This window comes from Megalops cyprinoides, chromosome 11 (genome assembly GCF_013368585.1).
Source record: "Megalops cyprinoides isolate fMegCyp1 chromosome 11, fMegCyp1.pri, whole genome shotgun sequence".
Classification (NCBI taxonomy): domain Eukaryota; kingdom Metazoa; phylum Chordata; class Actinopteri; order Elopiformes; family Megalopidae; genus Megalops; species Megalops cyprinoides.
The window spans coordinates 25,604,133-25,618,524 of NC_050593.1; the positions used below are offsets into that span (position 1 = coordinate 25,604,133).

At 39.8% G+C, this 14,392-nt stretch overlaps 1 protein-coding gene across 4 annotated transcripts in view; it reads right to left on the minus strand.

The window, feature by feature from the left end:
* Nucleotides 1-14,392, minus strand: part of kdm6a (lysine (K)-specific demethylase 6A) — a 72,536-nt gene that overhangs the window by 40,229 nt on the left and 17,915 nt on the right. For 2 of the 4 annotated variants that reach the window (XM_036540385.1, XM_036540383.1), the window contains exons 4-6: nt 11,870-11,919; nt 5,099-5,157; nt 628-672 (exon numbers count right to left, since the gene is read on the minus strand). In XM_036540385.1, coding sequence (XP_036396278.1) covers nt 628-672; nt 5,099-5,157; nt 11,870-11,919 — 154 coding nt within the window. The remainder of the gene's footprint in view (nt 1-627; nt 673-5,098; nt 5,158-11,869; nt 11,920-14,392) is intronic. The other 2 variants (XM_036540386.1, XM_036540384.1) reach the window with 1 other exon arrangement.

The following is a 14,392-nucleotide window of genomic DNA, read 5'->3' on the forward strand; positions in this document are numbered from 1 at the left end:
CTATGTAAGACAGTTTTGACCCAAAAAGATTACCACTACCACCCCAAGCAAAACTCTCTTTTAATTTCATCAATCCTGTCAACTTCTGGCTTTTACTTCCTGATAACAGACAAGCGCATTTGAATTAAGGACTACAAGAAATTTGTGAATCTGTGCAGTGCTGACAATTAACCAACATCTGCTCCTGTTGAAGCAAAAAACAAAATCCACAGAGAGTTGTGTCTATACAATTAAGAGGTACTTACTACCCTGTAAGGACCCCAGAACCTGAATGGAAAACTGCCTTTTCAAAGCTTCCTTTTGCATTTCCATCTGAACGGAACTGAGGTTGGACGGTCACATACTACATTCATTAAAGAGCCGCCCACAGTGTTTTCTAACAAAGTCAGGTCTGAAGATGCATTTGTTCTCGGCAGACCTCCTTCAAAAGTGCAATGGTGTTATTTTATTGGCTTGGCCTGTTTATCCCTATTGCAAAACATCTGAAAGTAATCAAAGTTGCATCGAATTCTACGTGCATGTGAACAAACCCTTGAACGATTTTGAGGGTGTCCTTAAGCATTAAAAAAAAAAAAAAAACTGAACCCTCCCTGGCATTCCCTAGTAAGATCAACAGGGCGTGCCTACCTTCTCTGTCCAGAGTGGGCATCTGAAGAGGAGGGCTGCACTGGCCTAGACAGGAGAAGAGGGGACCTATAGTAGTAAATACCAGGAAGTGGTGCAAGCACCTTTACCTCTACACAACCTCACAGCCTACACAAGGTATTCTGAATTAAAAAATACAGGGTACAACTACACAGTTCTAAACCTTCAGCAACTTGTTGTATGTAAAGAATGATTCAGATTATGAGGATTTACTGCATGTCTAGGACTGCTGACTTGTTAACAGTCTCTGCTGGGTTTCTTGGCAAGTGTTTATTTCGAATGGCATGCTACTTTTTAGATCCTATTTCCTATTTGACCAATGAGTAATTGTCTTTCAGTCAATGACTTTGAGCAATTGTCAGTCAACCCTTACGTTTAAAATGCTTACACCTGTTGGTGAGAGAATATAAAGCAGAGGGGTGTGTTATGCCAAGTCCATACAATATTGTATGTTAGGTTAGAGTTGCACAACATTTCTCACTGGCTACCAACCAAATTGGAGTCTTGTCTTACTGCAGTCAATCCTTAACAGCTGTGATAATTTCACAATTCTGCATTCAATAAAAAATTCCACAAAGTGGCTTGCGAAAAGAGGGTGATGCACTGTCGTGACTTGCAAAGCAGGAACTGCTCTCTCTCCCTCACTTGGAAGCACAAACCTCACGTGAAAATTTGCTGCTTTTCAAAACCAGTGGTGACTATCTAGTTTATCTGTATTTATCTTGACAGCAATATCCAGGTTAATATTAAAGACAGAGAAGTTACTTGTTGTTACTCTCTCCTCTTGTGAAGAAGTGATAACAAACATTAGATGGCATGATAGTGCAGCCTGGACATAGCTCAATAATCATGCTCGTAGGCAGTAGCACTACCTACCAAGAGCATGTAATGACTCTGCAATCATTCAGTGTCAGTTACTGGCCATATGATTTTTTCAGACTAAATAATTTTGTAAATTAAACTGGTTTGCAGATAATTAGACAAGTAGAAATTCTAAAATGGTCTTAAATCCATTTCACAACCACGTCTGCACCTTGTCACGATGGAGACTTGGGTCAGGACACAAAATTTGTACCATAAAACAATTTGTTAGAAAGTACTAGATCTTGGAATACTAATATTGACTAGAAATTGAACCTCTCGACCAAATTCAAATGTTTACTGTAACTCTGCATTTACAATGTTACAAAAGCTGAGCTCTCATGATATGCATACTGCATTGGTGAATTTAGTTCTATGCCAAGTAGCTTGCTAGATATATTAATACATTTTCTTACTTAGCCTTACAAAAAATGTAAAGTAAAAAATACTGCATACTTTGAGATCATTTTCCTAATACACATGAAATCTTCGTAATGATCGCCGCCTCATTTTTATGTCCATTTCCATCTGCAGTTTTGAAACTGATCTACCTTTTACTCACAGTTGTGAACACACTGCAGAGCAGGGCATGATTATAATTAATCCTTGTTTATTAATGTGTATTATACATACATACACATACATATGTATGAATGTATATATGCATGCACACAATTAGACATACATATCTGCAATTTCCGTTTTCCTTGGCTTAAGGAAACATGTATATTATATCACGCTCACTGGTCTGCATTCTCAATTTCCAAATATTCTAATGCTGTAACCAGTTCTTAAGGATTAAGTAGCAAACCTATTCACAACCCTAAAGGGTATTTACCTCATGCAGTGTTGACCCATATCACTCTTCAGTTCAGACCCGACTTTATCAAACTCCCACAACTACACTACACATCACATCACATTCACATCAATGCCACAGGCCATTTGTGACTGTTTTTGTACTGGTCACAGGCAGATTACATTCTACATACTGGAGAAAAAACAGAGGGTTGATCTCTAGATATGGGACATACAACTTGCCATTCCTTGTCAATGTCTAAATACAGTGCCTTGCAAAAGTATTCAGACCCTTGACCAATTGTCACATTTTAATGAATGACAAATGATACATTGAAATTTTGTTCTGTGTAACATTTTATTCAAAAACTCAAAATATCTTCTTACATAAAACCTACGTCACCTTAAAATAAAGAAAAACAAAAAAAAAAAACTGAAGTTTACACTGATGAAAAAAGTGGACACAACTTCTTTACCATTGATCTCTACCTGTGAAGTATTAATGTAACTGTCACATTTTCTGGATAAATGGGGGGAGGACTAAATTTCAGGACAAAATTTCAACGTATCATTTGTCATTCATTAAAATGTGAAAATTGGTCAAGGGCCTGCATACTTTTGCAAGGCACTGTACATGCAAAAACCCTTAAAATTGAAAACATCCTCATTTAAACATTCTTGATCCCTGTTTAAGTAAAGCAATAGTTTCACAACCCCAAACTATGAATTCCTGGCAAGCAACTTCAAATAAGGACAACAGGCTACATCAAACTGCTAACTAACCCTGGCAGTTTGTTTTTTCCCCTTAATTCAGGGTAACTTTCTGTAGCGTGAAATTGTTTGCTCAAACTGCCCCTCCCAGAAAATCCGGACCATGATTGCTAAAAAGGAGATAACAGTTAATGGGTGCCTGCCAAATGTCCTTTGTGGAAGGGTGTACAGTCACATGCCCAGATTACAAATCCTTAGTTCTGCTTCTTCACATCTAATCACACCCCCTCTAGGTGCCACAGTAATGCTTATCATTCTACACCACACCCCCAGGTTGGCTCCCAGGTGCGAAAAAAGGGAAAAGGGCAGATGATGGCCATGAATGCCAGGGTTAGGAAGCTTAAAAATGAATTTGAACACGTAAATGTGCGTTATTAACAGCCGCACTCGCTAGTGTTCCTTGGAGCAGGGACATCTGAGAGAGATGCAACAAACCTGAGTACATCAAGTTCAGGAAACTACTGCACTCACTACTTTTTGAAACTAGTTTTCCTTAGATGGGGTTAGTATCCGGCAAACTACCAGTCTTAAAGAAGTAAGCTTGACGCAACTGGTCTGCTAATGAGACAATTCGCAGCAGTTTGCGTTACTTAATATTAGGGTTGGGTACCGAAACCCGATGCCAATATGGCACCAGTTCCTACACGACCGGTATGTACCGGACCGAAATGCAATGCAGATTTCGGCCCTTCATTTCAGTGCCACTTAAATGCCTGAGCTGTTGATTGAAATATTCGCCCTCTGGTGCTCCGAAACAGTACTGTAACTGTTATTTAGTGTTAAATTATTGTTTTTGGGTTAGGTTTTATTTATTATGTGAATTTGTTATGTAAATTTGTTAAATATTTTGTATTTATTTATATTTATATGTTTAAGTATACTTTAAACTGTTAACAGTTGTTCAATCTCAAGTTCAAATTTGCCTTAGCAATAAAAAAAGCTGTTATTTAATGTCGTCGACCACCGTTTTGTACTTTCCACTATCGGTTCAGGGACCGTTTAAGCACCGGTACCGTTTTAAAAGTATGATTTCAGCACCGGTATTGGAAAAAACCCAAACGATACCCAACCCTACTTAATATGGGTTTCACCCAATAGTCAGTTAATAGTCTGCTGGGAAGCTGTTCACGTGACAACTGCAAACCAATAATGGAAGCATTTCGTGACAGTTTGCACAATATAAAATTGATCATTTGCACTACTATTTTAATTGAATCAATGCATCATTTCTACTGATCAGAATGAATGTATCAACATGGCTTGAAAACAGCCAAAGCTCCATCCCTTTAATCATTTTCATACAATGATATTTTGTTAATTTCTGTATAACTCAAAATGTTGAAAAAGACAGGTAGGTCATCAGGCTTGATCATTTTTCTTCCCCTCTCACAGTTAAACTTACTATTTCGACATTCAGGGCTCAATTTAAAACAGACCTGGCCCTCAGAACATGGATGCTCAAAGGCTGATATGAATAACGTGTAGAGTATGAAAATGCAGATTAGTAACTAATCTGCTGTAACTGTATAATATTAAATTAGGGGAAAAAAAGGAATTGTGCAAGATTTTGATCAAACAATGGATAAAATGGAAAAAGAAATAAAAATGTAAACATTCTTGTGAAGCAAGTCAGGTCTGACCTAGCACATTAATGGAAACATTTCTGTTTTGCATGCTTCCTCCTTTCAAGGGGGGCATGAATATTGAATCTGTGCTGTCAAGCAAATCAAGGTTTTACTGGAAACAGATGCAATGAAATACTATATTATGCTTAAATTTGTTGCTGCACCGGAATGAAAACAAGTGAAACACAAGGAAAGTGTACAGCTAGTCACATGTATCCATAATTATCTCAGCAGTGCTCTAATACCAGTCTACTCTAACTTAAAAGCTTATTCAAGAATAGGGCATGGTTAAGGACAGATCTTGATAAAACCCTCTAGATTCCTCAAGTCATACTCCAATGAATAGTTTGTGTAAAATATTCAGTTACTTTAAAAAAAAAAAAAAAAAATGTACTCACCACTGAAATGCATTGTAATGGAAGTAAACCATACCGAGGCCATATAAAAAGGCAGCATTCTGAAAGCAGAAAAAGAAAAACGTTAGCAGCAGGCAAAAACATGGCTGTGTACATATTACTACACCTTAACAATTACTATTTTTAAGCCAGTTGTGGTTATGTTTTGCCACATACGATACCAGTCAAACGTTTGGACACACCTGATTAAGATAATGGAAAACACGAATTCAAAGACACTTTGATCTGAGTCCTGCTATATTCAATGCATGCACATTATGTAAGGTCATGTAAAGAAAAAGCGACAAAGGGTGGCGGCAACGGATGTGGGGCAACCTCCGAGGGTTAACCCAGTTTACCTGTGGAGGAATGGTGACACACCTGGAAACCCCAGCTAACCCGGACACAGTCAACAGGCAGGTACACCAGCAATTTTTAACTCTAGAAATTGTGCCAGGCCGTGACATAATGAGTACTTAGTGATTTTTCTTAGTGACAATTGCCAGCAAACGGAGGATAAAAATGGCTCTGTACAGCTTGCCATCCTCATATCAGCGTCTTCAGACTTCAGTAAATCTGTGCTCTTAACTGTTTGCAACGGGACATTTATTTAAGCAAGCAGATGATGCAATTTAATCGTTGCTGATCAAGTAATCCTTGAAAAGGATTATACAGAAGGTCAGAGTAACTGTAAAGCTTTGACCGAAGCAAAGCAACCCCAAGGGCCATTTAAAGGGGGCCTCCAGGTGGTGACACAATGGCTCTTCTGCCACATCTGCACTGCAGCTTATGCTTCGGGTAATATAACAGGGATAAGTAACGCTCCTGCCAAAAGCATCATGTTTGTCCACACAGTAAGCATTTTACATATAACACAGAACTCAAACACATTTTTAATCACAGCATTAACCTAATTTGTAATGGATGTTTTTTTTTTCCTTCCAGCTCAACTTCAGGGGCTCCATATGATGCTATGGCATGACTAACATGGAACAACCCAGCTTTAGAGAATTGATGTGCAGGTCTGTGGGTTAAAATGGTTGTTAGTACTTGAGGAACTTATACTTAGAAAATAGGTATTCATTTAATTAAAGGATATCAATGATGGAATGAGGTTTATAATCACACTGAACCAAAGAAGCATTACCTAAAGGGTGCAGTTGAGCCGAAAAACTGTGGGCTGATGCTGCAAGGGGGCAACAATCCTCTGATATTATCAGGGTAGCAGAAAGTGGCAGGATGTGTACGACGCATGTTTTCTTGCAGGCAGTCTGTCTTTATACATGCCCAAAATCTATCATATTATTAAATCAAACTTATCAAATGACTGATTTTGACTGGAGATACCATCTGAACGTACGTCAAAGTTAGTTCTGATTTCCACTCAGAGGAGCACCCAACCATTTTGGACCAACTCTACAAAATCATGACATTTCTGAAGCAGACATCACCATGACAACTAAGGAAAAACTGCAGCTGGAAAGCACGCTGACTGACTGGAATGTAAATGTCAAATGTCACAAAAATAAGATACGAACTAACCATAGAAACTTACCATGGATTCTCACTTAGCCTAGATAGGGCCGCCTGTGACTCAAATCTGAAAACCACAGGAGTATCTCTCCACCACAGCACAGGGTAAGGCCTCTGCTATTCACACCCAGGCACTTTCTGCATCTCACTGGTCCCCAGTGATATACAAAGCGGCTTAGATGAGCTGCACCCAACAGACCAGATATTCTAAGGTTGGTGAGATGTGCTTCAGTAAATCATGGCCTTTGCAAAGTATGGCCTACCAAGCTAGCTAATATCCCAAACCATATGAAAACACTAAAGATGGCTGAAAATACACTTACGTTATTTTTAATTTCATGAAAAGTGCTGGCTGACTCAAAATCAAGTTCAACCAATGGACAAGTCCACCACGGTTTTATAATAATTAATGCAGAAACGCAGATCACATAAACACTAAAAACTTTGGGTGGGTCACATGGGGAGGTGAAAAATGTTCACATATTTTTGTTTGCCAACATCGCAGGCCTTGTTCATGGGGAATCCCACCTAATAATTAAAAGCTGATACATTATTGCTTATTCTTACAGTTAGTTAGACAAACAGCACAGACAGAACTAAATCTCATTATTTCCATTCAGTGAGCAACAAAATACATTAACTAGCTAGACGTTATCTGTGAAATCATGGCCTGCTAACTAGCAATTAGGGATGTAAATAACAGTTAATTCTATTACTTGTTAACAAGTAATTCTATTACTTGTTGACTAACAATCATGTGCAATTAGCCTACAGAAACCTCTGTTTTTGAAAATAACTGCAGTAATATTGTTTTTGCTCAGCCTATACACAATACATATGAAAATCTGAGGAAGCAAAAGATAAGATTTTTGCTTCTGAAAACACACTGTATTTATTGTTACGCCTATGAACTATTCCTATCTCATCTACATTCTAAGACGGCAATATAAATATATTTTCTATTTTCAGTTCTCATTAGGCCTCAATATCTATTTAATCTATCAATCTGAAGGCTGCGCAAGATATTGGCTACATGCAAGCTTTGGTTTATGTTAAAATGGCTGTTAAATAAAACATTTTCATTACAGCAACGTTGTGGCTTTGTTTTAAAACGTGGTTAAGCATGTATCTGCATTATGATGACCGGCACCAATCTTGTCTAAAACAGCCTTCACTGGTTGTTGTAAATGCTGTGTCAGTTGTTACATCATGAGTTAAACATGGTCATAATGTATTTGCATATCTGCAGTATGGATGCGATCCATGTGTATTAGATGTGGCCATTAAATTTTCCAAGTGACTTAAAATCTTGCCAGCCATGTTGACAGACACACATCTCGTCTGGGAGGAACAGTCCTGCACCACAAAAGTTGACGGAAACCTTTTCTGGGCACCTTAAGTTTCTACCTACCAATCTACTGCTGCATTCATAAGCTCACCTTTACGAATAATACTGTATTTGGGGGGGGGGGACCCTTACCCTACTTCCAAATATTAAACATTGGTAAGGTGCCAGAACACTGTCCTCCTCGGCATCGCTGCCGTCTCACACACACGCACACACACACAGCTGGCACTTCAGGCTGAGATCCCACTAGGTGTCACTGTTAATAGGCAGCCATCCCGCTCTTTGCTCCCTCTTCCCTGGCAGCTGGGAGCCTCAGTCTGTGTGCCACATTAGCAGCGGGCTGGCTCCAGGCGGCAGGCATGTACGCTCATACATTTGTTAATTAGTGGGAAAGAGCCAACCAAAAAAAAAAAAAAAACAAGTGGGGTGATAGGGTCAAGCCACCCTAAAATGATAATGATGACATACTGAAAGTGGCATCCACACAATGAGGAGTTCTGAGGATTGGGTGGTCCATTTTAAGGCATACTGTAGCCCTGGCAATGCAGAAGACTGGGGGCAGCACCACGCAAGGGAACATCATTTGTTTCATTTTAGGGATGTTAACAACTGTTAGTTAAGTATTGGGTTAACTCTTATTCATCTGGTTACGGTATCATGACTTAAACTCATCAACAAACTATTTCACATGTCTTGAAAACTGTAAAAAATAGTCTACTTTACCAACAGCATGATGCTAACAATGCAGTGTTACAGAAGAAAGAAAACAAAGAAGAGAGTGAAGATAGCGTGAAATACAGCGCAAATCCATGTGGTCTCAACCTGAAAAAACCCACTCAAATTATTAAGCTTTTGGTTTCAGGTCCACATCAAATGAGCACGCGCTCTTACAAACAGGCAGATGAGTAGATATTGTTGCTATTGTTGCCACTTCCTACCATTTTATGATTATGACTACTTGGTTACCACAAACCAAAGATAGATTCCAGTAAGGGATGAGTCTGAAATGTACTGAGCATTTTGCCTAGACAAACGTGCAGAGAAACAGAATTTGCATTGAATCCCACAGACACATTCGATCCTAACTGCAGCCCCAGGCAGTGTATTCTGGAAAGGAGCTCAAGGTGGGGCCAGTTGGTGGTGGAACTGCTAATCACAAGTCAGATCAGAAAAGCCAAACAGAAGCTTTCACAGGAGAGACACACCCACTAATAGCCATAGGGGCTTGATTCTACAGAGCTGTGCCTAGAATGCTGTGGGGTAGCCTGCAGCTACAATGACATTCTGTGTGTGCTTAAAGTTGCTCCAACATCTTCTCATTCCCTTCCTCCCACATCCGATTTTAAAGAAAGCGCCAGCCTTAACGGAAAACATCCTAAGTTACTCTTCCGACTTCAGAATTACATTTTAGATTGTCCACCCTATACTAAAAAAAAAAAAAAATTTTTCTTTTTAAAATGTGTGTTTATTTGATGTCAAGCTATTGGTTAGCCAGACATTTACAAGTAACCAAAAATCTGGATAATCCTTAAAATCCTATCCCTCCCACTGTATTTAGATTTGTCAACAATCATTTGTGGCAAAGTTATATAACATGTTAAACCTAAGATGGAAAAAATAAAAACAATGGAATGAGAAATAAAACTAAAAGCAGTCATGCAAATTTAAATTCATTCTTTGGAGACCTCTGCTCGTGGTAAACTCTCTTCAGTACACACACATATTTCATACAGTATTAGTAATAAGTCCACAGCTTTGAAATTGTAAAACAATTCATGATCAAATTTACCAAAACAGTTTAATTTGAAACAGACTTCTGTTACTGTATTTGGATTTATGGTCTTGATCTATGTAACAGAGATTCAGAGGGGAACGCACACCCACCCACCACTCCACACTATAAACACACACAGCCACACACACCTTCTGCACCAGGAAAAGTGTACAATAACCACCGAATGACCACAGCTGGCATGACAACTCATTATTCATATGGTCGTATCTTTCACATGTGCCACTGGGAGTTGCTGTTGACGGAAATACTTTCCACTCTCCACTAGACCAATCAGGCTACAAACTCATTTTTTAGGTAGTACAATGCACACTTGGTCGTGGCCGTTAAACGGCAACACTGTGTTAGCTAATTAGGTGCGTTCGACAGATTCTCCCCACAGCGTGAAAGACAGAAATATATTAAAGCGGTGAACAAAACAAGACAAGGGGTGACAATGTAGCATAGTGGTAAGGAGCAGGGCTTGTAACCAAAAGCTGGGGCACCGTTGCTGTATCCTTGGGCAAAGTACTTCACCCACAATTGCCGCTGTAAAAAACTGTAACCTATTTAAGACGCACTGGAAAAGAGAGAGTGCTGAATGACAATAATGTAATGTATAACGTAACAGGGATCCTGGTGTCCGTTTTCAACAGCCGTGATGCAACTGTGTTGGGTTTGCAGCCGCCAGCTTATGCAATCCTCACACATTCAGACTCCAGACACATCGAAAAAAGGTGCATGTTTATTTTTAGCCAATATCGCTCATCAGATCATATATGCCCATTTCTTTAAAGAACACCCTCGCACTGCCGGCAGTTGTAGGTTATCTCTCCCCTGCCCGCTGTGCTTTTATCTACCCTCCTCATGTTTCCTGTGGAAGATTTCTGCCAGAGCTAACTAGGTTCAGTGACATAATTCAAAGACCTCTTGATGGCCGTGCTCCAATCAGCGACACACGGCCCAAGTGCATGGCAACATGCATCATCTTACCACTCACAGAGAGGAAGCGGTTCACTGGAGCACTGACGTTTGAGTGTTAACAGTTGGTGTGTGTGCGCGTGTGTGTACCTGCCTGAGTTAAGGGGTTTAAGCGAGACCGCACTCTTACTAACCCATGTGAACAAGGTGCAGAACCAAGACTCCTGATGGCAGCTCCATTAAATGGCAACTATTTACAAATATGAAATTTGTGTAACAGTTCTCAGGAAATGTGTAGAAAATTTCTATATTCTGTATATCTGATATTTTAAAAAATAAATAAAGCATTTCTAATTGCCTAAATGCTTCCTACATTACTGGGCACTTTATCTTGGTTAACACATAGCATGTACGTTAGTTTTTGAAAAATCTGGCATAAAAATCCACTAGCGTCTCATCATCACTTGATCATTACGTACATCTAAATCTGAGAGAACCTTCTGACAGAAGTTGGTAATGATGGTCCCGCTGAAATAGATGCTGCCAACACCCTTATGTGCAGTACCTAGGAAGAGCTCAAAATAACCTAAAAACTTGGGACAGGGGGTTATAAAATGCAATCCAGACAGTAGCAAGGCAATTCTTTTCCGCCTGAGCTAGCAAGAGGTGTCTGCCTGGAGCCCCCAGCAGCCCGCTGACAGGATGACAGACCAGCGGAGCTGAGCCCTCACCACACACCTGCATTAATCATTGTGAGCAGTCTGGCCTTCCAGACACGCACATTAACCTATTTAGCTGTCACTAGGCACCGACGTGGCACAACTGACCCAAAGAGAGGGAAACAAAGTGTGTATGTGTGTGTCTGTGTCTGTGTGCATAAGTAACTGCATGATGAGCGTGCATGCATGAGAGTGTATTTGTGTGTCTGTGTGTTCAGTATCCAACCCATAGGTAGGAATACTCCCAAGTAAAAGCCAGTAAAAACCCAACCTTTCACTATACTGCCCAACAGTCCTGGTCTCCTAGTTGCAGGCCCTACACACTGTTTTCCTCATACACCCAGATGCATTTTTGTTTCTGTATGACACTTGGGTCACCTCAAGTTGATCAGAACTGTGTTTACTTACATTCCTTAACTTTATTATTTTTACATGCAACTCAACAGAATTTGGTAAGTGAGATTTTTCCAATTGGTACTCACCTTCCAGTAGTCAGACTGTAAACTGTAGTACCTCTGGTATGCGGATAATGCTGAAAAAAGACACATAGAGAAAAGCTGAGTGCGGCAAACAGGATTGCATACAAAACATTACGTGACCCTGAGCAACACTAGGTTCAAACTCTGAAGGCCTCTGCATTTCACAGAAAAGCAAATGTCATCAGCACGTCTGAAATGAAGTTACACAGCAGATTAAAACCACTCTTTGGCATTATTGACAAACACTCCCAATAGAACTGTCAAGGATGTCATATTAAAAAAAAAAAAAAAAAAAGAGTCCATGATGGCAATAAAAGGACATCAAAGAGCAATTCAACAAAGTTTTCTGTGTGTGTAACTGTAAAAACACAGCAGCAGAACAGAAAGCGTTCTCATTTTGCTGCAGGTCTGATAGGTTTCCCCTCCTAAAGCATGCCGGTTCACCTAATGGGGGCTGACTTTTACAGGAATACTGACAGGCCCATTTTCAGGATCAGGGTGTGTTACTCCTTCTCTCACTAAGGCCTTGACAGAGGGGGCTTGTGTTAATGGCTTTAACCCTTCCTACAACAAGGTCCATGGCCCCTCCAGGGGCTGAATCTGATTCTACAGGAGTAATTACAATCATGGCAGTCAGATAAATTCTCAAACAATGGCACAAAAAAAAACAAAAATACATTTTTAAACTTGATACAAGAATTATTCATGCACATTAATTCATTTTTTTTTTTAAAAGCTGGAGTTCACTTCGCAACGTCTGTCTCCTTTAGGATGATTATAATGGTCACCAAATGTAAGTGGTTGCTCCCCTAGCTGGAACAAAGGGTAACGACTAGAATAATAGGAGAAAATCATTTGCAATCAAATGTACCTCATCATTTTTAATTTTGGTGTCTTTGAAATCAATATGCATGATATTGTTGACCATAAGTAAAGGGGGCGGCAAGCTGTGAGGTACAAAGGTAAAGTTTAGGATGTGAGTTTGAGAAGGCTGCTGACAATGTTCCAGTAACTGCTTTTGTGAGCTTCCAGCCATTCAAAGATGTCCAAAATGTGCTACGAGGTAAACCTCTAATTGAACATTCCCAATAGCCATTGGGAAAGCAAAAACCATAAGGTGATCCAGATAAATTACAATGGCACAGGGGAAGGTTGCTTCGCCTCACTGTCTGATTATGAGTGCATTAGTTGTATCATGACTGTGCTGAGAAAGACCAAAGCTACAGCGAAACCACTCAGGCACTCTAGCTGCCCGTCAACAACTCTACGCGTTAGTACTCAGTCAGCCTCCCATTCAGTTCACATCGGAGGTAGAGAACTGTGCCTCTGAATGCTTTTTTTCCTCCATTTTACACCCAACATACTTTAGTGTTTACATTTATTTTTGACTGAGAAACAAAGCTCTTGACTGTATACAAACTGCTTAAAAAGGACACCAAACTGAGGACGGGAATGTGCCATTAAGCCATGCTTTTGCCATGGCTTCAGCCTCCTCCTGCTCTGCAGATGTTGTTGATGCATCATTTCCTAAGAGACAGCATCTTCCCCAGATGTAACACTCTTTTAGTCAATTCCATTTTTACTGATAATAATCGGCGAGGGCACCAAATAACGCAAGAGAAAGCAAGGGCACAGCCTGGCGTCCGGAGCCTCCACAGCAGGAAAACAGCAGAGAAGCTGCAATGTGAAAACAACAGAACTACAGTCCCAGCAACGGCTAGTGTATTAAAAATGAAATTTTATGAATCCAAATTAGAACCTTCATTGTCCGAAACATAAACCTCACCTAAAAAAAAAAAAAAAAAAAAAAAAAAAAAAAGAATTTGGAAACATTTGTCTTTGAGCAAGACTTTGCATCAGTTACATCCTGCCTCGTCATCCTAATTATCATCATCTCTCACACAAACAATTGCATCTTACAAACTTGAGCTTGTACAGGCACAAATCATGTTCTCCTTACGTCAACACATACACACTTGCAGTAACAGCTCTGCCACTCAAAGTACTCATATCAACATGATGTCAGCTTAAGACTAACAGATTTTGCCCATAGTACCTTACATGCACTCAACAGGCACTACTCCAAACAAATGCTGTCCAGTGCTTCCTCTATTCTTTCATGTACCTCTGCCCTGCAGTGCCAAAAATATTATGTCCAAGTGACACATGTAATGTAATCCAAGTGTCCAAATCTACATCACAAGTGAAGGTCTACTCATACCGCTAGGAAATTAAATTTGCTCGGGTAGCCACCGTCAGCTCAGAAATGCCAGCTTTGACAAAAAGAAATTAAGGGCTTGTCATAGTATAACATGATGGAAAACTGTGGCTTGGCTAAAGTGAACTGGAAAACCTCCAGCACACAGCCAGAGGTAAAACCGAGCTTCCTCCACCCACCTAAACCAGCCTAATTGTTCTTTTATATTCTCGTATCTGGGAAGCCCTGACAAAGGCAGATCATTTAACATCAAAAGACAAAACCCAACAAAAGTGAATAGGACATGGATAGAGCTTCCCATGTGCACT